This window comes from Poeciliopsis prolifica, unplaced genomic scaffold, assembly GCF_027474105.1.
Source record: "Poeciliopsis prolifica strain line A6 unplaced genomic scaffold, Auburn_PproV2 SCAFFOLD002, whole genome shotgun sequence".
Classification (NCBI taxonomy): domain Eukaryota; kingdom Metazoa; phylum Chordata; class Actinopteri; order Cyprinodontiformes; family Poeciliidae; genus Poeciliopsis; species Poeciliopsis prolifica.
The window spans coordinates 13,714,165-13,738,098 of NW_026562377.1; the positions used below are offsets into that span (position 1 = coordinate 13,714,165).

Consider the following 23,934-nt stretch of genomic DNA (forward strand, 5'->3'; position numbering starts at 1 on the left):
TGAGTTGCTCCCACTTAAATGGTAGTTTTGCCCGGAAATGATAGAGACACTGTGCACATGCATTGGGGCAACAGGTGTCTGGCAGAGCCGCAGTTCACCACTTTTCCTGCGGCCAACAGCACCACCTGCTGGTCATGCTAAGATATTTCAACTTGCCTGCAACGAAATCCCGTCTGAATTTGATGAGCAGAGCATTTTGGAGCATGAATCTAGTAAGAGGTTTCAATTTGTCTCTGATGCAGAATTACTGGAGCAGCACAGGAGGAAGGGATGATTCCAACAGGTAAGATGTAACGCCGCGAGCTAAAACCAGTGATTTCTGTTGATGTTTTTTTAAAACACCAGTGTGTCGGCTGAAACTCACTAAGTCTCTCTCAGGTTCAACAGTTGTTGCTTTTGTTTCCTTAGGATTCCCTCGGGAACAGATGGCTGGATGGAGTATGTTCCCATTTCAGAGAAGAAAAACATCACTGTGATTGTTTCACAGCAGCTTAAAGAAGGTAAGCCTGTGAGAGGCTAAAGATATTAATGTGATTGTTAATAAAACGGTAGGAGACTTAATTAAGGTGCCTCTACTGTGTAGGTGGCCCCCTGCTATATGACAGTGTGCAGCTGGTGCAGAACTCCGTGGCTTTGAACGGGACCCAGCGGGTTCTGCTCGATCATGTTATTTCTGAGGCGGAGTGTGCAGAGCTCAGAAACCTGGCACATGTGAGTACATTGTATAGTTATAATATCAGGGGTAGTCTTAAATATAAACCCGCCTCTATTGGTCCAGTGTTCAGAAAAGAAATGTTCTTGAAGCCTATTTGTGGGTTTATTTCTGTTTGCCAGGCAGTCACCATGGCAGGAGACGGTTACAGAGGCAGGATGTCTCCACACACTCCCAACGAGAGGTTCGAAGGAGCCACTGTGCTGAAGACTCTGCAGGTACACTGAATGCTATGCAAGCCCTCTAGATTCTGGACTCTACTCTTGAGGGCCACATGAGCAGCAATGGGAGGTCGGATTTGGCCCCGGGCCTTGAGATTGACACATGTGACCTAAAGGATGCAGGATGTTGCTTAAAGAATAATGTCAGCTACACTACATAAGTCCTGATTTTTGCTCGACTGCGTTTTGTCCTCCTTGCAGTATGGCTACGAGGGCCGAGTGCCCATGAGCAGCGCTCGACTCTTCTACGATACCAGCGAGCGAGTGAGGCGGATCGTGGAGTCCTACTTCATGCTCAACTCTACGCTGCACTTCTCCTACACACACCTGGTGTGTCGGACAGCCATCACAGGTCACTAACTCACTCAGCATAAACCCCTGACGCCCCACAATAGTTGATTTTGGGTCCTTTCCATGATTCTTTAGGTCAGTTTATGGGCAAAATTTGTATCTCTGGATTTCCATAAGGGAAAATTAAAAACTGCTTTCATCCTCTTACTTAGATCCAAACATGCTAATGTCCATACATTTATTGATTTTTTTTTTGCTTGTTGGGTGATTGGTTTATTATTTGTTGTTCCTTAGGCCAACAAGATCACAGGAATGACCTGAGCCATCCCATCCATGCTGACAACTGTCTGCTGGATCCAGACGCCAACGAGTGTTGGAAAGAACCACCAGCATACACATACAGAGATTACAGGTTGGACGATGACGTGTGTCTTCAAAGCATGATTTAATCCAATGGATTATATAGTCTCGTATTGATTTGGTGTTGTTCTTTCCCTTTTCAGTGCACTGTTATATCTAAATGGAGATTTTGAAGGAGGGGAATTTATATTCACAGAAATGGATGCCAAAACAGTCACGGTGAGATAGAAATAATGGAAATAATATAGAAGGAGATAACACTGGAGGTTAATTTATGTTTGGTGTTTGAAAGTAATTAATGAATAAATAAAAAATGTAAAGCAAATTTTTATCCAGCTTGCAATTGACCCAAAAAGAATATAATGTTGTGATAATATAAACAAACTAAATTCGGATCTTCTTTCTTTTTCAGGCATCAATAAAGCCAAAGTGTGGTCGGCTGGTGGGTTTCTCATCAGGGGGAGAAAATCCACACGGTGTGAAAGCCGTCACCAGTGGGCAGAGGTGTGCCGTGGCTCTGTGGTTCACCTTAGATCCACTCTACAGAGAACTGGTAAACAGACTTTAAGGTCACTCCAGAGCTGCAGTGCTTTGGAAAATGATTAACACGGCAGGATTTATTTGCAGCCGCAAAGTGAAAGCCATTTTAATAGAACTCTGTGTGATGGATCAGCAGTGATAACCTCATGTTTACATTTCAAATTAAGAATTTTTTTTCAGTGCTGAGCAGATTCTCTGATTATAGTCTTTAGTCTTTATAGGTATATGTTTGAGTAAAATGAACATTATTTCTTTATTCTATGAACTACTGACAACATGTCTCCAGAATGCCAAGCAAGAATTGATTTGCAGAAAATGAGAAATGGTCAAAACATTGAAAAAGATGCAGCACTCTCAGACCTTAAATAATGTAAAGAAAACAAGTTAATATTAATTTAGAAACAACAATGCTAATGTTTTAATTCAGGAAGAGCTCAGAAATCACTACTTGGTGTAATAACTGAGGTTTTCAATGGAGTTCAGTGTCGTGGGCTCTTAATTTTTTCCAGAGCTATATATACATTTTATAGTGATATATGAGTATCTCTCTAACTCTGTACTCATAGACAGCATCCTACATCTCTGTGAAAAATACTAAAGAAATTAATCTTCCAATATCTTTATTTTATTATTTTTTTGCTGTAATATATGAACAAAGTTGTTTTGTTTTTCTTATTTCCTTCTCGCCTGCATCTTTTTGTCCCTATTTTTCTCCAGGAGAGACTGCAGGCGGACGAGGTGATCCAGGCTTTGGACACGCAGTCTATTTGGGGTCAGGGCCTCACCATCAACCCTAAAGATGAACTGTAGAAGTGGTCTAAACAAAGAAGTGTCCATCACGTCTTCATTATCTTTATCAATGAAACCCTTTGGTATATTTTGCTATTTATTAAACAACGTTTGGATCAGAACATTTCTATTTTTGTACTATGCTATACCCAAGTGCAAAGTTAATAGTGTTGTGTAATCGGTTTTATTTGTACCATCAAACTTCTGTTTGGCATTTGAACCTTTTTCCAGTGAGATCCTGTTGTTTGGTATTTTTTATGCTGTGAACTGTGAAGTTGATGTTTCACTGTTTTGGGTTGTGATTGTTTCCTATCTTATTTCAGAAAACTCAGAGGTTAGTAACAAAATATACCTGAAACTTTTATCACAACTAGAACTGCTATAAATATATTATTACACACACTAAGATGTTACTCGGTTTTTCCAAATTGTCAGTAAGAATTTTCAAGGTTGGTGGTACACTGTTTCTCTATTTTGGAAATTGCAATAATTGGAACCTGTTCCATGCTGAATACATAATTTCTAAGAGCATTGTACAGTTTTGCACATTTACTGATTTGAGAATGGTGAGCGTGTGAGTATTTGATTTATTTATGCTTTTTAGATGGCTGATGTCTGCATTTCATATGAAAAAGTTTTGGGGGGGTTTTCATGAAAGATGCCAGCTGTTCCTGTTTCAAGGAAAATGTGTTTTTATGAGCATTTATTATTTCATGTCTGTATTGATCATGATGATGATGATGCACTGTAAGTCAAAACTTAAAAGTTTCCTATGTGCTCTCAATACTTTTATTGTGGCCTTAAGAGGGAGGCAATTTTTAAGTTAACATAAAATGGGTGTGTTCAAGCATAGAAATAAATTTTTATTTGGAAATGTATTATTTATTTGTCTATTATTTATATTTAAAATTAACTTAAAATGTGTATTTTCCAGGCACATAGTGCCATTTTCTAGCACAATCAAATCTCTATATGACTTTAGATTTGAGGAAAATAATATTGTCGCACAATGTAACTTGAACACCTGAAATGTAAAAAGCAGTTTTACATAAGAGACTATAATTTTCTTGTGTAAAAACAAGCAAACAAAAAAAGGCATTCTCCGTATTGATTTTCAATCTAGATAAAGTCCTCTATCCCTTATTGTTTACTTTGATTATACTATAGGTCTTCCTCTTATTAAAAAGAGGCTTCACCTCTGTCTGAAGAGCTGAAAACAATTTTACCTACGAATTCAGGCATTTTGATCAAAGTTTCAACTGTTTGGTCTCCGTCTGTAAACATTCAATTTAACATGAATCAAAAACTTCGAAAACACATTTAAAGAGGATTTATCTTCTCAGCTGTGCTCAGATTAACTAATCAGAATAACAACGTTGCACCAAGTCAGCATGTAGACGTACAAAAATAGAACCGAGAGCATTGAAGAGCACCAAAGATCAGCCTGAACAATCACTTTTCTAAGAATTAAGACTTTATTGCCATTTCAGATACTTGTGTAGCTACTGACTATAAATGTTTATTATAGTTTGGATTCAACCAAAATGTAAAAAGTGCTAAAATTGTACTGTTTAGTTTTTCTTAGACACAAAACAGTAAAACAACCTTTTTTTTTTTTTTTACATCTTTCAAAATTCATCGGTATATAAAGTTTTTCATTCATGAGAATTAGCTTGGTCTACATAAAATGAATCAAGCACTCTGATCAAAGGCATGTAATGAGAATCATAATAAAAACAATGCACTCAATTTACTGGATGATTGATTGAGGTCTGTTTACATGAAAGGAGGTCACTGAGGTTTAGTTTTTTCAAAATGTACTGTAATACAGCACAGGAAACGATACAACATAATGCAGAGTACACACAACATTTCATTCATACCTTGCGAACAAATATATATGATAAAATCAATTTCAGTTGTAATTTTTAATAAGCGCTGGATGTTGTGCATGGATTAGGAAGGTGTGTGGGGCTTGTTTGCCTCAGTAGCGGTAAGCGGAATCGTCCGTGAACTGGAAGGGTCTGGTTTCACTGACAGCATAGATCAGCTCAGTCATACGGCGCGCACGCCGCACCTCCACCCTCACCCTGCGGGAGTGCTCTAAGGCTAACATCCGCTTTGCTCGCTTCTCCTCATGTTTCCGCTTCAGCCACCTGGAAAAGGCAAGAAAATGTTGTCTAAAAGAAATTATTTCAACATGATAGTTAGTCTGATGACAAATACTTTTTTAACAGGTATTTTTCTGCTCTACAGAAAATGGTTGTAAAATTTATTTTGTAATATTTGCCCTTCTCTTAACATCAAATTTAGAAAGCAAAGCTACAAATATAACATATTTTACACCAAAGATCTATTATATCTACTTATTATGGAAGTTTACTGTTTCCCTGCCTAAGTTTTTCCAGTCCCAATTTTTTTTTCACCCCATACACTGGATTTTACAACTTCATCACCCCTGTTAGTATGCAATGCCCCAAACTAATTAGCCTCCATTTTAAATGCCTGTGTACCTCACAGGCTCCAGTAAAGTAAAAACCAAAGCCTTCACAAGAACATCACCTTTAACTACACTGCAATGATGTCTGTATAATGTAAAAAGCTTAATTATTTGTTGTTTGTTACTACTATTGATGATTTTGAATGAAACGGGTAAGGAGATCACACTCACAGATTGAAGGCATGGTCACAATCCTGGCGGCTGTGCATTAGGCAGCTACAATCCTCCTCCATTTTCCTGAGCTCCAGAATCTGTCTCTCTTTCTGCACCTGCTCCGTTTTCTTCTTCATCCATGACCTGTAGGCCTCCTCTGGGTCATAGAAGTCTCTCTGTGACCACGGGCAGAAGTGGAGATAATTCAAATTTTTTTTTCTTTCTTAGTTGGACAGTTTATATCAGCGTTCTAATTTTTGAGGAGGAAGCGGCATTTTTAGGATTTTCTTTCTGAGTATGAGACACTGATTTCCTCCAGGGGAACATTTTTATGTTTAGATGTTGATGAAATAAGACACCGATTGAGCTTTTGGGACATAATGGTAAGAGGTGACCTTCAGCATCATGTTTCACTGCCAGTATTGCGGGTATGTTGCACGGTGAAGCTGGAATGAAGCAAGAAGACTTCCTTCAAATGTTTAAACCTGGCTAGATCTAAATGATTAAAACATTGACAAAAGTTTTGAAATGTGCATTAAAATTGGTTTTGGCATTGATTATTAACAACTCTACAAAAACTCATGCACTGTGCATAAACACCATCTTCAAGCTATGAAGCCCAACAATTTAAATGAAGTCCTCCGATTATGACTAAGAGTCCTCCAGTATTTAGTTCGTACTATGCCAGCGTCTTGCTGATGGCTTGACATTTAGGCTCAAAAACTTCATTTAGCAAACTATATTTAGCGTAAAAACTTCTAAATGCCACTGTAACTATAACCACCTATTCTCACTTTCCAAATTATTGTAGCTAATTGAAGGCTGGAGGTTGTGTTGATCATTACAAGCCCTAAGATTAAAAACTGTTTCAATATTTTGATCTCAAAAACAAACATGCAAGCTCCAGTTCTGCATTAGGCTGCATAGTTATCTTTTTTGGAGATTATCACTGAGAACAACTGCAGGCTTGGGAGACAGTTTCCTCTAAAAAATTTGAGAAAGTTAGAGGGAGACTTTGATCTTCATAAAGAGAAGGAGATGGGCTCTTTCATATTTCAGTAGTGGATTAATATTTGACAGGTTTTGTGCTGCCTACCTTAGCATTCATCCTCTCTACATCCTTGGCACGATGAATCTTTCTCTCCTCAAAAATCTGTTCTCTTTTCCTTATCAACCACCTCTTGAAGGCCTGCTCGTTCTCCTGTCTCCTGAGCTCCTCTTTCTCACGTTTCCTCTGCTCTGCCTGACAAGAAGAACGACAATCTATGTGAAAAAAAAAGGTTTACCAGTGTCAGAACTACAATACTGCAATGCAAAAATCTACAAATTTATCTTTTATTTTTATTATCACACCTCTCTGGCAAGCCTCTCCTTCCTCTCCTTCGTCTTCTGCAACAGCTCCTTTTGCTGTGGAGAGAGAGCAAAAGTCGCCTTGGAAGGAGTACCTGTCGCAGACTGCACTCGCCTCTTGCCGTTTCTCATCTGAGTCTCTCTCTGGCCTTGGCTGGCCGAAGTGGGTCTGACCTTGGGCTTAGTTGGAGGTCGCGGTGCTTGAAGTTGATCAGTGCCCAGTTGAAAGGAGGGTTGAAGGTGAGCAGATGACTGTGTACCATTACCTACATTATTTACTATTGGAGGGAGGAGACTCTGGCTCTCCATGTCCTTTATACTAACAAGGTCAAACTTACCATCTTTTTCCACAAGCACTTTACTCTCCTTAGTTTCCTGGAGTCCTTCACCACTAAATCTTCTGAATTCCTTGCTTTCGTCATAAGGAGAAGATGTTAACTCAGATATCTTCCGTGATACCTCAGAATCTGCATCTGAAACCTCGGCTTTGTCCTTGATGCTAATTTGTCCACTAGAGTCAATGATTAAGTTGGACAACATCCCTGATACCACAGATGCTGCACTTGCAATCAAGGCTCTCTCCTGTTCTTCATCGGTGTCATCGAAGTTGCTGACTTCTCCTTCAGTATCACTGGTGTATAACTCGGACCTCTTCTGTGATACCTCAGACTCTGCATCTGAAACCTTGGCTTTGTCCTTGGTGCTAATTTGTCCACTAGAGTCAATGATTAAGTTGGACAACATCCCTGATACCACAGATGCTGCACTTGCAATCAAGGCTCTCTCCTGTTCTTCATCGGTGTCATCGGAGTTGCTATCTGAAAAAAGTGGGGGCACCACCAGGTCCACCAGTGTGTCTTTAAAATGAACACCTTTCTGTCTCTTCATATCTGGCGTGTCCTGTTCCTGCAGTTCCTTGTTGGCCTGCTCGATTTTATCCAAGATGTACATCTGTTCTTCATCTGGTTGGTCATTTATCTCAGGAGAAGGTGTTTCTGTATGTAACGATGTACTCTCTAATGATGTACTCTCCTGCTCTATGTCAGAGCCTACTGGCTCCATAGGAGACGGCCACCTTTCTTCATTCTCTGGTTTTTGGTTTTTGTTTTCATTTTCTATTCCTTCTCCTGGAGTCTCTTCCTTCTCCAGCTCTTTGTCTATTTCTGCGTCTATGTCCCCATAGTCAGAGCCCTGTTCAGTAGATGAAACAGACATTCATTACTTAGGTTGTAATGTGGACAAAAGGCCAAGCTCAACACTTAGACTTTGATAATGTGTAGTGTGATAGCAGATATGTCTGTTTGCTCATCAATCATGCATTGGGGAGTATCAGACTGAAAGTATTCCACTGCATGAGAAAAGCATTGGTTTCACATGCAAGCGGTGAGATGTGCCAGGTTGTGTAACTTAACACTATTACCCATCACACTTTAAAGGCGCTCTGTGGGTTAGTGACACTTTCAGGACACAGAGAAAGGAACTCCAAACATAGAGAGCCTCGACGCAATCGCATTCATACCTTTAGTGTCATCACCAACGCAAATTTCATGGCTTTTAGATTATAATAATTATGAAGTGAGAGAGAATAGATAGTTTAAATTTGTTTCATGAATACAGTTTTGAAAAGTGTGTCACATAAAAATTATGAGAAATTATGTATTGTTTGTTGTTTTCATTGAAAATTGTGACTCATTTTTTGATATAATATAAAATAATATAATATAACATAACATAATATAACTGATGATGTAATTCCTTATTTTTATTGTTTTCCTCTGTTACATGAGAGAATTGGTGAACATCAGTACAGTCAAAAGTATGATTAAATCTAATGAAATATTATTTGTATGATGTAGAGCAGTATATTTGCATTATTAAATTCATGTGGTATTTTGTACATGTGTACATTTTAGTTTTTGAGAGCAGTATTTATATTTGCAATACCATCCGAGAATGAAAGAGGTTCATGTTAGCTCTGAAGGAGCTGTGTTAAAAGAGTCTAGTCAAAGTCTTCACATAATTTGTTTTGAAAATCTGAGGCAAAACTGAGTGAGCTTTAGATCTTTTGAAAATAGAACTTGAATAATATTTTCACTATCTACAAAATTGCAAGACACATGTAAAAAAAAAAAAACACTTCCAACTCAATTTGCTGGCCAAGCAATAGATTCACAAAGGCTGAAAACAGATTATTTTTATTTTTTTATTTTCATAAAAAAAACTGTGAAAAAAAGAGAAATCATAAATCCTTTCCCTTCCTCTTCACAAAAGGTACTACTTTGGGTTGGTCTATCACATAGACAGATGATGTGGCAGCTGCAGTGCGACAATATGTTGAAACCTCAAGAGGTAATACTTTTGCAGCACAACATGGATTCACCCCACAAACTAAAATGTATTATCTCGCAGAAAAGGAGAAAAAAAAGCAAGCAGTCGGTTACCTGTTCTTCATTTTGGCCCTCCTCTTTAATTAGCCAGTCAAGCTCCTTTTCAAAGTCGTCTACATAATCCTCCTGAGACTTGGATGAATTTGCCTCAGTCATGATCTGCTGATGAGAGACAAAAAGACCAAATTAAGAAATTTTACAATGATTTTAAGTAATTTTTACAAATATTGCGAATTGTTTATGGCCATACCATGAAGTTGATCCACACTGGATTTTAAGACATTTCTTAAAAGTAATAGGGAAAATAACTTCATAAGTTTTCATTCTGGTCCATAGTAAATATAAATTTTGGCTTCACTATGTTGCTATGTAAATATATAACCTTATTTAACCCAAAGTTTAAATTAGGTTTAAACTTTGTATTTGATTTTTATCAGCATCTCCTAAAAATACAAACAAATATCTAAGAAACATGTTTTATCCACTTAAACTCGACTACATTGGAGTCCCAATATAAAGTACAGAGTGAAAAGTGTAATTAAAAATTCAGTGATCTAGGCAAATAGTTGTTGGTGCAACTATTTGTACTAGTGTGTGCTTGAATAAGTAAAACAAGAAAAACACTACAATTGTACTGTTGTTAATATTATATTTACTTAAAATGCGACGCATAGCTGTTTGGCAACGTCCATAAGTAATTTATTAATAGACATCACAGTAAAATAAAGACAAACTCTGAATAAATTGTTTGTGATTTGTCGCCATCTGGTGAATAATAGGTGGTATTGCATAATTACTCAAACTTTATTTCTTTTTAAACAATAAATCCGAATCCCGTAGCTAAAACAACGGCTATATGTTTAATTTTAATTTGTGCAGTATTGTAAATTGTAAGAATTTACACCACTGGACTCAATACAAGCTAAGACAAAAATGCCCCCGTTAATGTGGTTTATTTTTATAGTTCTGGTTGACGGCGGTCAGTGAAATAGGAAAACTAAAAGTCGCGAGAGCAATCATGCAAAACAGAAATAGATAAAGAGACTCTTACCAAATGAAGGTTAGCTATTCCACTCACCAACAGGCTGCGCAATGACCTGCCGTCGATGAGTTAGAGAAACAAATTTATAATGTCGGATTGTTTCGTTGTTATTTCTCCATCTCGTTGTCCCACATACTGCGTAGCAGTCTGTATGGCAACACCTGCTATCATAATCTGGCCCGAGTCTCTTTAGCCTTAAAAGCTTTAATAGACGTGTCGTCATGGCAACCAACAACACGCTTCATCAAAGCGCATGCGTACAAACACGGCCTAGTATTCTTGTGTCGTTCTATACCTTGATGTGTATCAAAAAGTTTAATTACTTCAGTTTCACCTCCATTAAGCACATTGTATAGATTAATTACAGACTGACGTTTTTATATTTCTGTCAATCATACATTTCCGTTAAAGCTAATGAAAACAGAACATTTATGACTAGAACCTTCCACCAGGACAATAAAACATCTCAATACATGAATATGGGCTTCATGGATACCGTAGTTTTGATAAAACATGCGTAGAAGTTGATGATGAGAATCCGACAAAACGAGTCCCACTATGCTAATATTGAATATGACTGTATTTAGTATTGCAACTAAAATATATGCTGCTGCTCTCCATAAAAAATTGGACAGACAGACAGACAGACAGACAGACAGACAGCCAGATAGATAGATAGATAGATAGATAGATAGATAGATAGATAGATAGATAGATAGATAGATAGATAGATAGATAGATAGATAGATAGATAGATAGATAGATAGATAGATAGATAGATAGATAGATAGATAGATAGATAGATAGATAGATAGATAGATAGATAATCATTTGGAATTTATCATTTACTAAATAAAAGGTTTAGTATATTCGCAATTAAAAAAACAATAAACATAAAATATTAAATGTATGTCGATCTCCTTTTTAAGTAACTCGAGAAACAGGAAGCGCTGGACTTTTTGATCACTTTGTAAAACACTGGTTAATGTGAAGTCCATGAACGTTACAGCCGTGTCTAGCGTACGGCATTCTGGGTCTTGTAGTTGTCATTTAACATTCCACTCTTTGTTCTTCCCTCCTTGAGAACTACATTTCCCAGGAAGCCCTTATCAGTACCCAGAAACCACCCGCCCCTTTACTGGACAGTTTTTAAAACACGACTAATAGCACGTAGGCATGCAACTTATGACAGAGGGAAGAGTTGTTCCTACTCACTGATCAGTTACTGTTGTCACTTCACTGAAGGTAGCAGAACTTAAGCGTTTTTTTCTTGAAAATGGCGTCCATCGCTCTTTTATTGGTAAAGCAGACTGCTCAGACCAAAGCAAAACGGTGCTTGGGTTGTAGATTAAAGGGTCTCGCAGGTCCTGGTGGCCCATCCGCGACTTTCCTTCCGGCAAGGGAATGGCTCTCCAGAGGCTTGAACTTACGGTTCATGTCCCACGGGACAGCTGGTCGGTCCGCAGCCGGGACAACCAGAAGGGGAGCCCTGGTGTTTAGTGGTGCGGCGGCAGTTACCGCCGCAGCGGTGGTGGGCTTTCTGGCTAACGCTAATCACTTCCAACGGGCAGAGATGTCGACCACAATCCCCCAGAAGGCAAAGAAGAAGGAGGAAGAAGAGGAGGACATTGCGCGAAGATGCCGGGGCTTCATGTCGGTCCCGGTGACCGACATCAGTGTACTGGAGAAGAGGAAGGATGAGATGAGCACCAAGATGGAGATGCTGATCATGGAGACTCAGGCTGAGTTCTGTAAAGCCCTGGAGGAAGTGGACGGAGGGACATTCAAGGTGGACAAATGGCAAAGGAAGGAAGGTAACACTGGGACAGCTAGTGGTTTACACTTTTTAAGCAGCCCATACAAATACAAACACTGCTCTTACAGTATGTAAAATTGATGTTTGTTTGCATCAGAAACATACCTGGAATGTTGCCTTGATTCCTTCATGCATGTATAAAAAAATCCTTTAGTTTCCAATGACAACCATTCAGCTATGCAAAACGCCTGGGCAGACCTAGCACCGCCTTCGAGGTCAAGCTCCTCCTCAGAGCTGCAGTTTCCAAGCTACCCAGCTTCTGGCTCACAGAGCAGCCCTCCTCTAAGACTCACCCAATCAGCTCCTTCAGACTAGCCAGAAGCAATTGGCAAACACCTGATGAAACTTCGCATCTGCTAACCTCATTATAAGAAATACTTCTCAGTGAAACCCTAGAAAAAAAGTTGTTAAAGGTTTAATAGAAGAGCAATGTTGTGATGGCTTTCTGAAGGTGGAGTTTCAGAAAAAGCAGTATTTTCTAGGTGTTTAAATTAAGTTATGAAGTAATATTTGAGATATATATAAGTATATATATATATATCTTTGCTATGTTTAGCCACATTGTGCTAAACATAGCACAGTGTGGATTGAAAACACATACTTCCCTTTTAATACTCTGAGGACATTTTGTAATGTAAAGAGGAAAGCACGCACAAGCAATATCACCAAACATAAATGCAGAAAAACAACTAATTTTCACCATTTTGTTTGTTTTTAGGTGGAGGAGGAATCAGCTGTGTGATGCAGGATGGAAAAGTGTTTGAGAAGGCAGGAGTTAATGTGTCGGTGGTGTTCGGGTATCTGACTGAGGAGGCTGCGAAACAAATGAGAAGCAGAGGGAAAGTCCTCAAAGGGAAAGATGGTGTGTTCTGCTTAGAGTGATACTTTCCCTTGACACCTTCACTGCAGTTATCTAAAGTATAACTTGGCTCTGTTTTGCTTCAGGTAAGCTGCCATTTTGTGCCATGGGTGTGAGCTCCGTCATCCACCCCAAGAACCCTCACATTCCTACAGTTCACTTCAATTACAGATACTTTGAAATAGAAGAGGAGGACGGTGAGTCCCTTTTTAAAGCATCTGTGTCTTGGTGTCAGTGGCTCGATTGACTCTGTGGATTAATGATGAGTTTTGTTTCCTTCTCCCTATTGCGTGTGTGTGTGTGTGTGTGTGTGTGTGTGTGTGCGTGTTTGTGTGTGTGTGGTCTGGTCTGGTCTCAGGCTCCAAGCAGTGGTGGTTTGGTGGAGGGACAGACCTGACCCCGGTGTACATTGACAGAGAAGACGCCTTTCTGTTCCACAACACCCTGAAGGAAGCCTGTGACAAACATCACCCGAAGTACTACGCAGACTTTAAAAAATGGTACAGCTACTTCAGCGACTCTGACGTGTCTGTGCACATCAGCCTATGTGTGTGTTTTTAGGACTCATTCCAGTGAATTTGTGTGGATGAATTACAATGGGTGTACCCTCACTGCTGGTTGGTGATAAGAGGAAGTCTCTCCCAAAATCTAAAGATGCAGAAGAAAACCGTTGAGCAATGCCTGAGGTCATAAATGACTAGTGTTAATGTGGACAGGAAGGGTGGGAAAACATTTTCAACATTTTGTTTTCTGTTGTATTGATGAAAGACAATGATACAGTATCTGTTCAGGTGGATGTTTGTTTTCCAAATAAATCCCTGACTTTAAGTTTGTAAAATAATCAACTTCCCTGTTGACTTGTTGTGTCCTCCAGGTGTGACAGATACTTCTACGTCCGTCACAGAGGAGAGACTCGGGGCATCGGAGGAATCTTCTTTGACGACCTTGACTCCCCAAATCAGGAGGAAGTGTTCAACTTTGTTAAGAGCTGCGCTCGAACCGTGGTGCCCTGTTATCTTCCCATTGTGAGGAAACATCTTAATGATTCCTTCACTCAAGAGGAGAAAGACTGGCAACAGCTGCGACGAGGAAGGTGAGTGGAAAATGAATGATATCACAGCTGATGTGGTTTGGGGAAAAATGAGTAAATTTAGTTCAATGCTGTGTTTGAAAAAGAAATATTTGTCAAAGTATATTGTATTATAGAAATTAATTTGTGAAGTGTTTCGTATTTTATATTTTAAAATTATAGCAAAGCACCCTGAACTTTGGAAAGTTAAATTTGGAAAAGTCATTCAAAGATTGATGTAGAAGCCCTGTAATATGAAGAGCCTGTTTTTGTTTGTGTTGCAGATATGTCGAGTTTAACCTGGTGTACGACAGAGGAGTAAAGTTCGGCCTTGCCACACCTGGCTCCAGAATCGAGAGTATCCTTATGTCCCTCCCCCTCACAGCCAGGTAACACATTCGCTCTCCTGCTCTCTGTCCAATAGTAATCAGCCGTCTGCGTTGTCTGGTAACCGACTCCTCCTTCCAACCAGGTGGGAGTACATGCACGAGCCTGGAAAAGGTTCCCGGGAGGCCGAGATGCTGGAGGTACTCAGAAACCCAAAAGAGTGGGTGTGAGTGCCGCAGTCAAAAGTTTACAGAAAGAAGAGCCTTTGTATTATTTTTGTAAAACCTACCCGTTTTACAAGACCTGTGTTTATAAGGAAAAATCAAGTGTCATCAATTGTCTGAGGACTGTGCTTGCACTGTTAATTTCCTTCTTTAATGTATTATCAAAACAGCCTTCTTAAAAGCTTTAAGGATAATGTTGTTTTTAATAATTGGGTTTTGTGCTATTTGTTTGTCCTTGGTAGAAATAATCATATAAATTACCTCCATAGATTACCTCCTTGTAGATCTGTCTACATATATGTATATTTTTTACTCATAATGGGAAGCATAATTTTTATCCTTTCTCTTATTTTTTAATTTTCCAGTGACTTTAATTAGTCTTCTAATCTTCTCATTTATTTATTGAAGCCCTGGAAGAGAATAGGTCAAATGTGTAATGTGTGTACTTTTATCACTGATGTACCAGGAACAATTAACTCAGATTTTGACATATTTCTATCTGCTCTAAACATTTAATTTTGTTTGATTAATCAAACCTAAAAAGCAAGAATGAGTTACAACTGCAAGGAAGTGGTGTACTAAATTATATCATGGATTCATTTGAGAGTTACCCGGAAGTGGAAAAATGTCAGTTTGTAAAAATGTTTCTTTTCACCTCTTGCATTAATTGTTGTAATGTGCAATTCCCCGTAATTTATAATTTAAAAGAGTTGTTTAAAGGATTTAAATATTACATTGATTGTCCTGAGTGTCTTTAATATTAACTAGTAGAGAATTGAGAAAGCAATTCAAGAGAGTTGCCACCAAAATATAACTTATGCCAACTTACTAACAGACATTGTATTATATTAAGCATAAAAATATTAATTTGCAAAATCCTCCAAATGTTGAACCCAAATATGACACAGAACTGGCAAGAGTTTATTGGGATGATGTTGGTCCATAATGCAAGAAATGAGTGTTATGTTTACTTTAATAGTGATTCTGTGAAGAAGTTCCTCTTCACAGAGCCTGGTAAAGGTTCCCAGGAGGCCAAGATGCTGGAGGTACTCAGAAACCCAAAAGAGCTCACAGTTCACACAAGTTCACAGAAGAGGAACTTCAGGGTATACTTGCCAACTCAGCACCTCTGACGTACGTAACGTACGTCAGACCTGAGTGAAGTTGCCCCTCCACCTTCTTCAAATCAGACAAAATTGGTGTCAAACTTTGTGCTGGTTTGTGCAGCAAACATTTTCGTTTGTGCCGCTATCGTTTGAAAGATAAAATCAGACAAAATGGGTGTTAATTAGCTCGACTACGTTTGTGCAGCAACAATTTGTGCTGCTTTGGCTTTGAAGATATCAGTGACAGCTTAAAGGTTAAGAGGTCAACCTCCTGCTTTTTTCCTTATCATTCACACTCCATGCAGTTACTGCCTCATCCCGTTTCACTGTCACTGACTCATTTTTGTAAGTCCAAACTTGCATATAGGCTGGAGGTTTCCATTTAATTCTGAAACATCTTACTTTCCAGAGAATTTAGTTTGATCATCCGGTTACGCTGTTACACCTTTTCCTATTCTGTCATGCTGCACTCACTCCCTGCTTCCTCGTCTTGCTTTTTGTTGTTCGTTTTGTTACCAAACGCTTGTCGTTTGTCATATTTTACATATCATCCAAGGGCAAACAGTTAACACAAACCCTATCACAGCACAGCTCCTCTTCGGTGGGTAGTAGCTCACACTCCTTATTTGGTTGTTTTTATAAAAAAAAAAAGTTTAATGTTTTTATTGTTTACCAATATACAAAATCTCAAGAGTCACAACGACAGGAGAAAAGAACAAGAACATAACAGTAAGGCAAATAAAAAGAAATAAAGCAAATATTTAAAGCAAAACAACAGTAGCTATATTGGCAGTCATTATTATTTTCCCAGTATTTCTTCATCTGTTGCTGGTTCATTCAGCAGGGATCAACCAAGTCCCTCAGTTTTAACTAGCAACAGCTGCAATGAGGAAGGTGAGTGGAAAATGCATTATTGCATTCAAATCCTTAAAATGAATTCATACCCCTCAAAAGTGGTAGCTCTTAGTATAAAGGAGCAATGTAGGGAAATGTTTTTTATTGTCCTCTTCAGTCATCTAGTTGGAGAATGATCAAAAGAACTGGTTTTATGAATAGGAGGGTGTGGAAACTTTCTTATTGATTAAACTGAGGAGGGAATTAGACTGAATTATGTTAAATTTAAGAATCCCCTATCAACGCTCTCGTTGAGTTTCTAAAGTCATTTCTGTTTGCACAGTTTAAGATAAAATCTGACAACTCACATCTCTATTAGATCCGTCTGTCTGTCACAATCTTGAGAGCAAACAAGTTTATTTAAGTATTCCAAAAATGTAGGTCCAAAAATGATTAAAAATAGATACTTTTTCAATTCCGGATAGAAAATTGTTTGGTTATAGCAAAAAAAAAACTAAAACAAATTAAATTCAGAGTATGACATGGTGAAAATCCAGAGGTGAAAATAGATGCTCTATAAATTGCTGCTGTACATCTTTTAAAGCACAAACAACACATTTAAGTATATTCATACTGCTGTATGTTGTATTATTAGTCTTGACACATTACTGTTTTTACCTTTTCATTTTAGTTTTTCATGTTTGTTTGTGTTGTAGGTATGTAGAGTTTAACTTGATGTATGACAGGGGAATAAAGTTCGGCCTTGCCATGCACATTAGCACATAGAAAGTATGTGTTTCCATATTGCTACAACTGACTCAAACCAGGGGACGTTTTGTCCAATGAAAGTCCAATGAAACAAAGTCAACAAAGTCCAATGAAAGCAAACGACACTCACTCGCACCAAGATATTGTATGGAAGCAAACAGAAGCATCATCTACCTGGGATCTGGGACCCAACACTCAACCTGAAGACATTTTGGGATACCTAAATTAGAGGGAATAAAAACACTGTTAAACTGGATTGTCAATGCTCAAAAGCATTGTCAGCAAATTTTGGGTCCAGCCAAATTTTAAGCGGAACTAGTGAGAATTTGTGGGTATGATGTTTAGATTCATAATCAGACAAATGAGTGTTGAACCACATTTACTGTCACCATTAGTAATTCTATGATCAAGTTCCTCAAAAAAATAAATAAATAATAAGGAACAGAAAACAACCCAGCTGTCATGGTTATTTGATCACATAGGACAATTACTGTAAAGAATGAATTATGGCCTAAAAACGTCTCAGGAATAGTTGTTTTGCTCATCCTTAGCAATCTGAGCAGTTGAGTGACAAAAAAAAATTTAATTCAAAGCTAAATATGGTGTAAATGTCCTTTCGGATGCAAGAGATGAGTAAATGATCTGGAAACAATTAAGCAACTTACTAAATCCTAATACACATAAAGATTTCAAACATTAATCGACAATGGTGGGGAAAAATGCTGCTCAGTTAGCAACAATATTTAATTACTTTCTCAATTCATTTGTTAAAGATTTAATCAGTTTAAACTGGTCCATGCTTGAGATCAGCGGTTGATCCTTCTACAAGTTCTTAATAACATAAACAATGTCTGATGCACAGAAAAAGTACTGTTGAAACCAACTTTGAAATCGGGCAGCTCACATGAAATCAGCAACGACAAGCCAGTAATTCTCCCTGTTGTCTCCAAGGTATCTTCTTCAAATATCGTGAAATACCTTTAAGAGAAGATATTAGAAATATCTGCTCTTCTGGGAAGAGAAGATATTTCAAAGCTCTCGTTCTTTGGTTTCTCAGAAACGACAGTGTCTTGTTTTCAGATATATCGAAAATATTGTGAACATTGTGTCATTCAGAATTTCCTCTTTGTGGGACAATGAAGACTGTTTCTGTTTCTATTAATCAATTACAGTAAATATTGTTTTCTCAAAAATTTTAACTGGAAGCTCTCCACTTTAGGTCCCATCCCAAATCTTTCAGGGAGATTAGTCTGGTGGGACGTCACCTTGCAATGTTTCTCAAATTAAGAAAAATATGATTTACACTCACCTAAAATAGATTTAATCTTCTTCAAGTTATTAGTTTATGTTGAATGTAACATGATGGATTAAAAAAAGGATTTAATCAACTCCATGTTTTTATTTTATTTTCTGACAACTTATCAGCTGTGATGACAGCATTAACCAGAATGTAAGATAAAGACTTAAAGCAGAAATTTCCATGTAAAAAATATTAAAAACAAATGCAATATCGACTTGCACTGCTGCTCAAACGTATTTTACTCATTAAATGTTATTTAAAGATCTGGATTCCACTAAGGCCAGTGATCCCCTTTACAAAGAAGATATGAAATATCTACACCGTTCACAAATATTTCTTGCTACTTTTTTCTCAAGCTGTTTTTTTTTTTTTTACTTTTGGACAACCTGGAAGAATTATGTCTGAGACAGTTCACAGAAATTTGTAGCTCAATTTGGATCAGGTCTGTGATGCATCTGTTCCTCAAGTCTGAACATTTACTCTGCATCAAAGAAGAACTTCTATCGACAAAAGCATTTGAGCCTGACAATAAAAACAAATGAAACAGTCTTAATTGTTTGCCAATGTCTTTTCTGATGCTTGGAGACACTGTCATCGTCTTCTTAATCTTCTTGGTTTTTGTAGCATCACAGTACTTCATGTAGTTTTTTGTTTTTGCTACAATAAAACTTCATAGATCTGATCCTTGTTAATAATTGTTGCCATTCGGGGAGTCAAATGGCAACGACTTGAAGCAGTGACTGTCTTCAAGTCACTGCAGAAGGTTTTCCCAACTGGCTTCAGTTCCTCTTTAAATATTCTGGTGAAACTAAAACCATCTAACATTGCGTGTAATGCCTGAGTCAGATAAATTCAAGATGTCTATTTGGATCTCACGTCAGGAACTTCTTTGCCCATCAGTTACTTGGTGTGGTATCCAAAATATTGTTCTCCTTCCGCTGAACCATCTTCATTCTGAAACTGCACACTTCCTCATAAACATCTGTGAAGCACAATTTTGTTTTGGAAAAAACTTAATAAAATCACTATAGACTGTTTTTCTCCATTGTCAGAAGTTTGTTTTAGTGGGACAGGGCAGGTAGACTGAGAGATGATGTCAGAGCTGAGCAGACAAAACTGATTGTGAGTAATGCAGGGAATGTGATCATTGGTATTTTGTAATAATTGGTAAGCAGAGTGGTGTTGCTCAAAGATTACATTAGCGTTATTCTGTGACATGCCAGGTCTCCTAAACATGCTTTTCAGACAGTTTATCAAAGCTTGACGTATTTGCTATTCCATCATCATCTTCATGAAAGTAAAGTAACTGGTGCTGGACTCTGTCAGTCACTGGAAAATACTGGACTTATTTTTCTTCTCTCTCTACTCTTTCTTCTGACCACACTTATGGCAAATCAGTAGCTGTATTTCCTTTACAAATGGGTGCAAAACTCAATATTGTGCTAATGTCGAAGAAACACAATATTCCAACTGAAGCCTTTCTAATAAATAAGAAAAGCAATTCAAGTGACACATGACTAAGTTTAATCAGAATCATTATTTGAAGTCATTTAAGTAAAGTGAGTGTGAAAAGCCACTCCCACAGAACGATGTGGCTTGCTATAAATTCATCTGACCACCAGTAAATGTATCACACCAGATCTCTGGAGTTTCAGTGAGCAGAGATGGCGACCAAGATCTCCCACAACGCGAAGAAGAAGGAAGAACAGAGCATTAAAGAAAGATGCCGGGGCTTCATATCGATCCCGGTGACCGACATCAGTGTACTGGAGAAGAGGAAGGATGAGATGAGCACCAAGATGGAGATGCTGATCATGGAGACTCAGGCTGACTTCTGTAAAGCCCTGGAGGAAGTGGACGGAGGGACATTCAAGGTGGACAAATGGCAAAGGAAGGAAGGTAACACTGGAACCTTCAATGGTTTAACCTAAAACTGCAAATACTGCTCTTAAAAATAAAATTTACTCAAGTTTGTTGTGAATCTCTAGCAGACAATTCCAGATTTGATCAACTTTTCATTTGAAAATCCGTCAGAGCTCTGTTTCTGCTGTAAAGAAATATACCATCTCATCACATTTCTGTGTAAAACATACAGTTTCTTTAATAAAATGCATAAATTACAACTACTAGATTATGTCAGACATTAAAAAATAGCTAAATGATCATTACTTTCAATTAAAGTCAAACTGACTCAATTACAAACTGCAGAGGATTCCAACCTGCATCAACAGAAGAATCGACATGACTCCTTCGTTAATGCCTCTCAGCCTCCTCACTGTTCCTATTTGCTTTGTCAGACAAGGTTTTAGTTTGTTTGGTTTCGTAATATAAGGTATAATTCTTAACCTATTTTGTTATTCTTGTTCTGTTTTTATTATGAATCACTGAGATTATAATGTGTGTAAGATGCTCTTCACAAACAATATCAACAAACATACATGTTTAAAACAACTAATTTTCACCATTTTTGTTTGTTTTTAGGTGGAGGGGGAATCAGCTGTGTGATGCATGATGGAAATGTGTTTGAAAAGGCTGGAGTGGATGTGACAGTGTTGCGAGGTTGTCTGACTGAGGAGGCTGTGAAACAAATGAGAAGTGGAAAAAAAGTCCTCAAAGGGAAAGATGGTGTGTTCTGCTCAGAGTGATACTTTCCCTTGACACCTTCACTGCAGTTATCTAAAGTATAACTTGGCTCTGTTTTGCTTCAGGTAAGCTGCCATTTTGTGCCATGGGTGTGAGCTCCGTCATCCACCCCAAGAACCCTCACATTCCTACAGTTCACTTCAATTACAGATACTTTGAAATAGAAGAGGAGGACGGTGAGTCCCTTTTTAAAGCATCTGTGTCTTGGTGTCAGTGGCTCTATTGACTCTGTGGATTAATGATGAGTTTTGTTTCCTTCTCCCTGTTGCTTGTATTGTGTGTGTTTGTGTGGGTGTGGTCTGGTCTCAGGCTCCAAGCAGTGGTGGTTTGGTGGAGGGACAGACCTGACCCCGGTGTACATTGACAGAGAAGACGCCTTTCTGTTCCACAACACCCTGAAGGAAGCCTGTGACAAACATCACCCGAAGTACTACGCAGACTTTAAAAAATGGTACAGCTACTTCAGCGACTCTGACGTGTCTGTGCACATCAGCCTATGTGTGTGTTTTTAGGACTAATTCCAGTGAATTTGTGTCAATATATTAAGTACACTGTCACTGTTGATTTTTAAGAATACTAGAGGTCATACTAGTGTTGATGTGAACAGGATGGGTGGGGATAATCTTATGTGGCTTTACAACATCTTGTTGTTTTCTGTCCTAGACTTTAAGTTGGAACGTCCCTGTTGACTTGTTGTGTCCTCCAGGTGTGACAGATACTTCTACGTCCGTCACAGAGGAGAGACTCGGGGCATCGGAGGAATCTTCTTTGACGACCTTGACTCCCCAAATCAGGAGGAAGTTTTCAACTTTGTTAAGAGCTGCGCTCGAACCGTGGTGCCTTGTTATCTTCCCATCGTGAGGAAACATCTTAATGATTCCTTCACTCAAGAGGAGAAAGACTGGCAACAGCTGCGACGAGGAAGGTGAGTGGAAAATACATTTTCCATTCATCTATTTTCTTGCAATAAATAGATGTACCTAGTGGGGTTGGGAGGTCTGCTGGTGCTTATCTCCAGCTAAACATTTCGGGCAGGAGGCGACGTATACCCTGGACAGTTCGCCAGTCCATTGCAGAAAATGCATGATAGCACTCGAATCCCTAAAATGAATTAATTTCTCTCAAAACTGATAGCTTTTAGGATAAAAGACGAATATAGTGTTATGCTTTTTATTTGTCAAGGGATATCCGGTTGTCCTACAGTCATCAATATGCATTTTGAATCAATTTGAGGATGTTAACAATTTATTTAGTCCACTCTTTTTTTCTTCTGACATTACAAACTTTAATTTACTTTAATTAACTTTTGCAACAAGAATTGAAAGCTGTTTGAACTTATTGTGGATTTTCTCAAACTCACACTGGTTTAAAACAATAAATACAGGTTCCAGTTAATATATAAACCCCTACTAATGTTTGCATGAATAGGGGAGAGGATATTAAGGATTTTGTAAACATTAAGCAATTACTGTAGAATAGTATCACACACTTTTGTCTGGTACTTCCTTCCTTTTACTTTCCTTCTTTCCTCCACCCTCCTATCGTTTTTATTCTTCCTTCCTTTGAATCCGCCTGCTGTAGAAACTTATAGTGAAGTTTAATATTTTAAATTTAATGATGAATCAAAGCACTGTATTCTTTGGAAAGTTGAATCTGGAAAATTCATCTCAAATGTTTGCATTAAAGATGTGTAGGAACTCTGCAATGTGAAGAGTGTTTTTAAAATTGATGTTTTGTTTGTGTTGTAGGTATGTAGAGTTTAACCTGATGTATGACCGGGGAATAAAGTTCGGCCTCACCATGCCTGGCTGCAGAGTCCTCATGTCGCTTCCCCTTATCGCCAGGTAACACATTCGCTCTCCTGCTCTCTGTCCAATAGTAATCAGCCGTCTGTGTTGCCTGGTGACCGACTCCTCCTTCCTGTCCAGGTGGGAGTTTATGCACGAGCCTGGAAAAGATTCCCGAGAAGCGGAGATGCTGGAGGTTCTCAGAAACCCAAAGGAGTGGGTGTGAGCGCCAGTCACTGATTTACAGAAAGAAGAGTCTTTGTAGTATTTTTATAAAACTGTAACCTGTTTTACAAGACCTGTGTTTATCAAGAAATGTCAGAGGACTTTATTTTTTTCAAATCAGTCTCCTTAAAAGCTTTAAAATAATGTTTTAATAATGGAGCTTTGTGCTATTTGTCTCTTTCTTGTAGAATTCATATTGAATATACTAAATATTTAAACTTTGTTTGATCAATCAGGCCTAAAAAGCAGGAATAAACCGAGTCCTATATACAGTGCGTTATTTTTCTGATGTATCAGCTTTCTTTTTTTGTGCGGAGTTGTAAACAACACTTTGGTTTTGGATCATGTTTCAGAGGTTGGTTGTGAATCAATAAAGCTTTTCGTCCTGAACTTTATCTCAAATTTATTTTATTGCAGTTTAATGTATTTGAGCAACATGAAGTTGCTATTGTCTTATTAAAAGGTAAATCTTCTCCCTAGAGGAGCCTCAGAGGCACTAGCACCACCATTTCTGAAAGTAAATGTAAAGTACTCAATAAAAAACAAGATTTAAAAAATCCATTACATTGCAGGACTTTTTTTCCATTAAACTTTGTGTAGATTCAAAACCTGGTACAAATCAGCCACAAGA

General features: G+C 38.2%; 4 protein-coding genes across 7 annotated transcripts in view; 3 read left to right on the top strand and 1 right to left on the bottom strand.

Moving 5' to 3' along the window:
* Positions 1–3,791, top strand: part of p3h2 (prolyl 3-hydroxylase 2) — a 46,030-nt gene extending 42,239 nt beyond the window's left edge. Inside the window, exons 7-15 of the mRNA XM_055049738.1 lie at positions 243–283; positions 409–500; positions 584–711; positions 835–930; positions 1,135–1,285; positions 1,519–1,636; positions 1,728–1,803; positions 1,997–2,137; positions 2,842–3,791. Of these exons, the coding sequence (XP_054905713.1) occupies positions 243–283; positions 409–500; positions 584–711; positions 835–930; positions 1,135–1,285; positions 1,519–1,636; positions 1,728–1,803; positions 1,997–2,137; positions 2,842–2,934 (936 nt within the window). The 3' untranslated portion in view covers positions 2,935–3,791. The remainder of the gene's footprint in view (positions 1–242; positions 284–408; positions 501–583; positions 712–834; positions 931–1,134; positions 1,286–1,518; positions 1,637–1,727; positions 1,804–1,996; positions 2,138–2,841) is intronic.
* Positions 3,792–4,413: 622 nt separating this feature from the next.
* ccdc181 (coiled-coil domain containing 181) lies at positions 4,414–10,588 on the bottom strand. 4 transcript variants are annotated; one of them, XM_055049767.1, is made up of 7 exons: positions 10,382–10,588; positions 9,358–9,462; positions 7,255–8,107; positions 6,920–7,116; positions 6,663–6,809; positions 5,585–5,742; positions 4,414–5,069 (listed from the first exon to the last, which is right to left on the bottom strand). In XM_055049767.1, exons 2-7 carry the CDS (start codon positions 9,457–9,459, stop codon positions 4,898–4,900), a joined length of 1,629 nt encoding a protein of 542 aa, XP_054905742.1. In that variant the 5' UTR covers positions 9,460–9,462; positions 10,382–10,588; the 3' UTR covers positions 4,414–4,897. The 4 variants fall into 4 exon arrangements, with proteins under 4 accessions (XP_054905742.1, XP_054905750.1, XP_054905725.1 ...); XM_055049775.1 differs by having other exon boundaries at positions 9,358–9,465; XM_055049750.1 differs by having other exon boundaries at positions 4,415–5,069; positions 10,355–10,588.
* A 918-nt stretch (positions 10,589–11,506) lies between these two features.
* LOC129372454 (oxygen-dependent coproporphyrinogen-III oxidase, mitochondrial-like) lies at positions 11,507–15,373 on the top strand. The gene is made up of 7 exons (XM_055049788.1): positions 11,507–12,159; positions 12,880–13,023; positions 13,107–13,217; positions 13,379–13,520; positions 13,895–14,113; positions 14,374–14,478; positions 14,562–15,373. Exons 1-7 carry the CDS (start codon positions 11,622–11,624, stop codon positions 14,644–14,646), a joined length of 1,344 nt encoding a protein of 447 aa, XP_054905763.1. The 5' UTR covers positions 11,507–11,621; the 3' UTR covers positions 14,647–15,373.
* Positions 15,374–20,169: 4,796 nt separating this feature from the next.
* Positions 20,170–23,639, top strand: LOC129376087 (oxygen-dependent coproporphyrinogen-III oxidase, mitochondrial-like). Its single transcript, XM_055055541.1, has 7 exons — positions 20,170–20,547; positions 21,130–21,273; positions 21,357–21,467; positions 21,601–21,742; positions 21,998–22,216; positions 23,040–23,135; positions 23,220–23,639. Exons 1-7 carry the CDS (start codon positions 20,313–20,315, stop codon positions 23,302–23,304), a joined length of 1,032 nt encoding a protein of 343 aa, XP_054911516.1. The 5' UTR covers positions 20,170–20,312; the 3' UTR covers positions 23,305–23,639.
* The last annotated feature ends 295 nt before the right edge of the window (positions 23,640–23,934 follow it).

Excerpts from the sequence above, each read along its gene's own strand:
- ccdc181 (XM_055049767.1), bottom strand. The coding sequence starts at position 9,459 with ATGACTGAGGCAAATTCATCCAAGTCTCAGGAGGATTATGTAGACGAC. Across the intron at positions 8,108-9,357 it reads AGGGCCAAAATGAAGAACAG|GGCTCTGACTATGGGGACAT; the intron begins GTAACCGACTGC and ends TCTACTGAACAG. Across the intron at positions 5,743-6,662 it reads TAGAGAGGATGAATGCTAAG|AGAGACTTCTATGACCCAGA; the intron begins GTAGGCAGCACA and ends CCGTGGTCACAG.
- LOC129372454 (XM_055049788.1), top strand. The coding sequence starts at position 11,622 with ATGGCGTCCATCGCTCTTTTATTGGTAAAGCAGACTGCTCAGACCAAA. Across the intron at positions 12,160-12,879 it reads CAAATGGCAAAGGAAGGAAG|GTGGAGGAGGAATCAGCTGT; the intron begins GTAACACTGGGA and ends GTTTGTTTTTAG. Across the intron at positions 13,218-13,378 it reads TGAAATAGAAGAGGAGGACG|GCTCCAAGCAGTGGTGGTTT; the intron begins GTGAGTCCCTTT and ends GTCTGGTCTCAG.
- LOC129376087 (XM_055055541.1), top strand. The coding sequence starts at position 20,313 with ATGGCGACCAAGATCTCCCACAACGCGAAGAAGAAGGAAGAACAGAGC. Across the intron at positions 21,468-21,600 it reads TGAAATAGAAGAGGAGGACG|GCTCCAAGCAGTGGTGGTTT; the intron begins GTGAGTCCCTTT and ends GTCTGGTCTCAG. Across the intron at positions 23,136-23,219 it reads TCGCTTCCCCTTATCGCCAG|GTGGGAGTTTATGCACGAGC; the intron begins GTAACACATTCG and ends CTTCCTGTCCAG.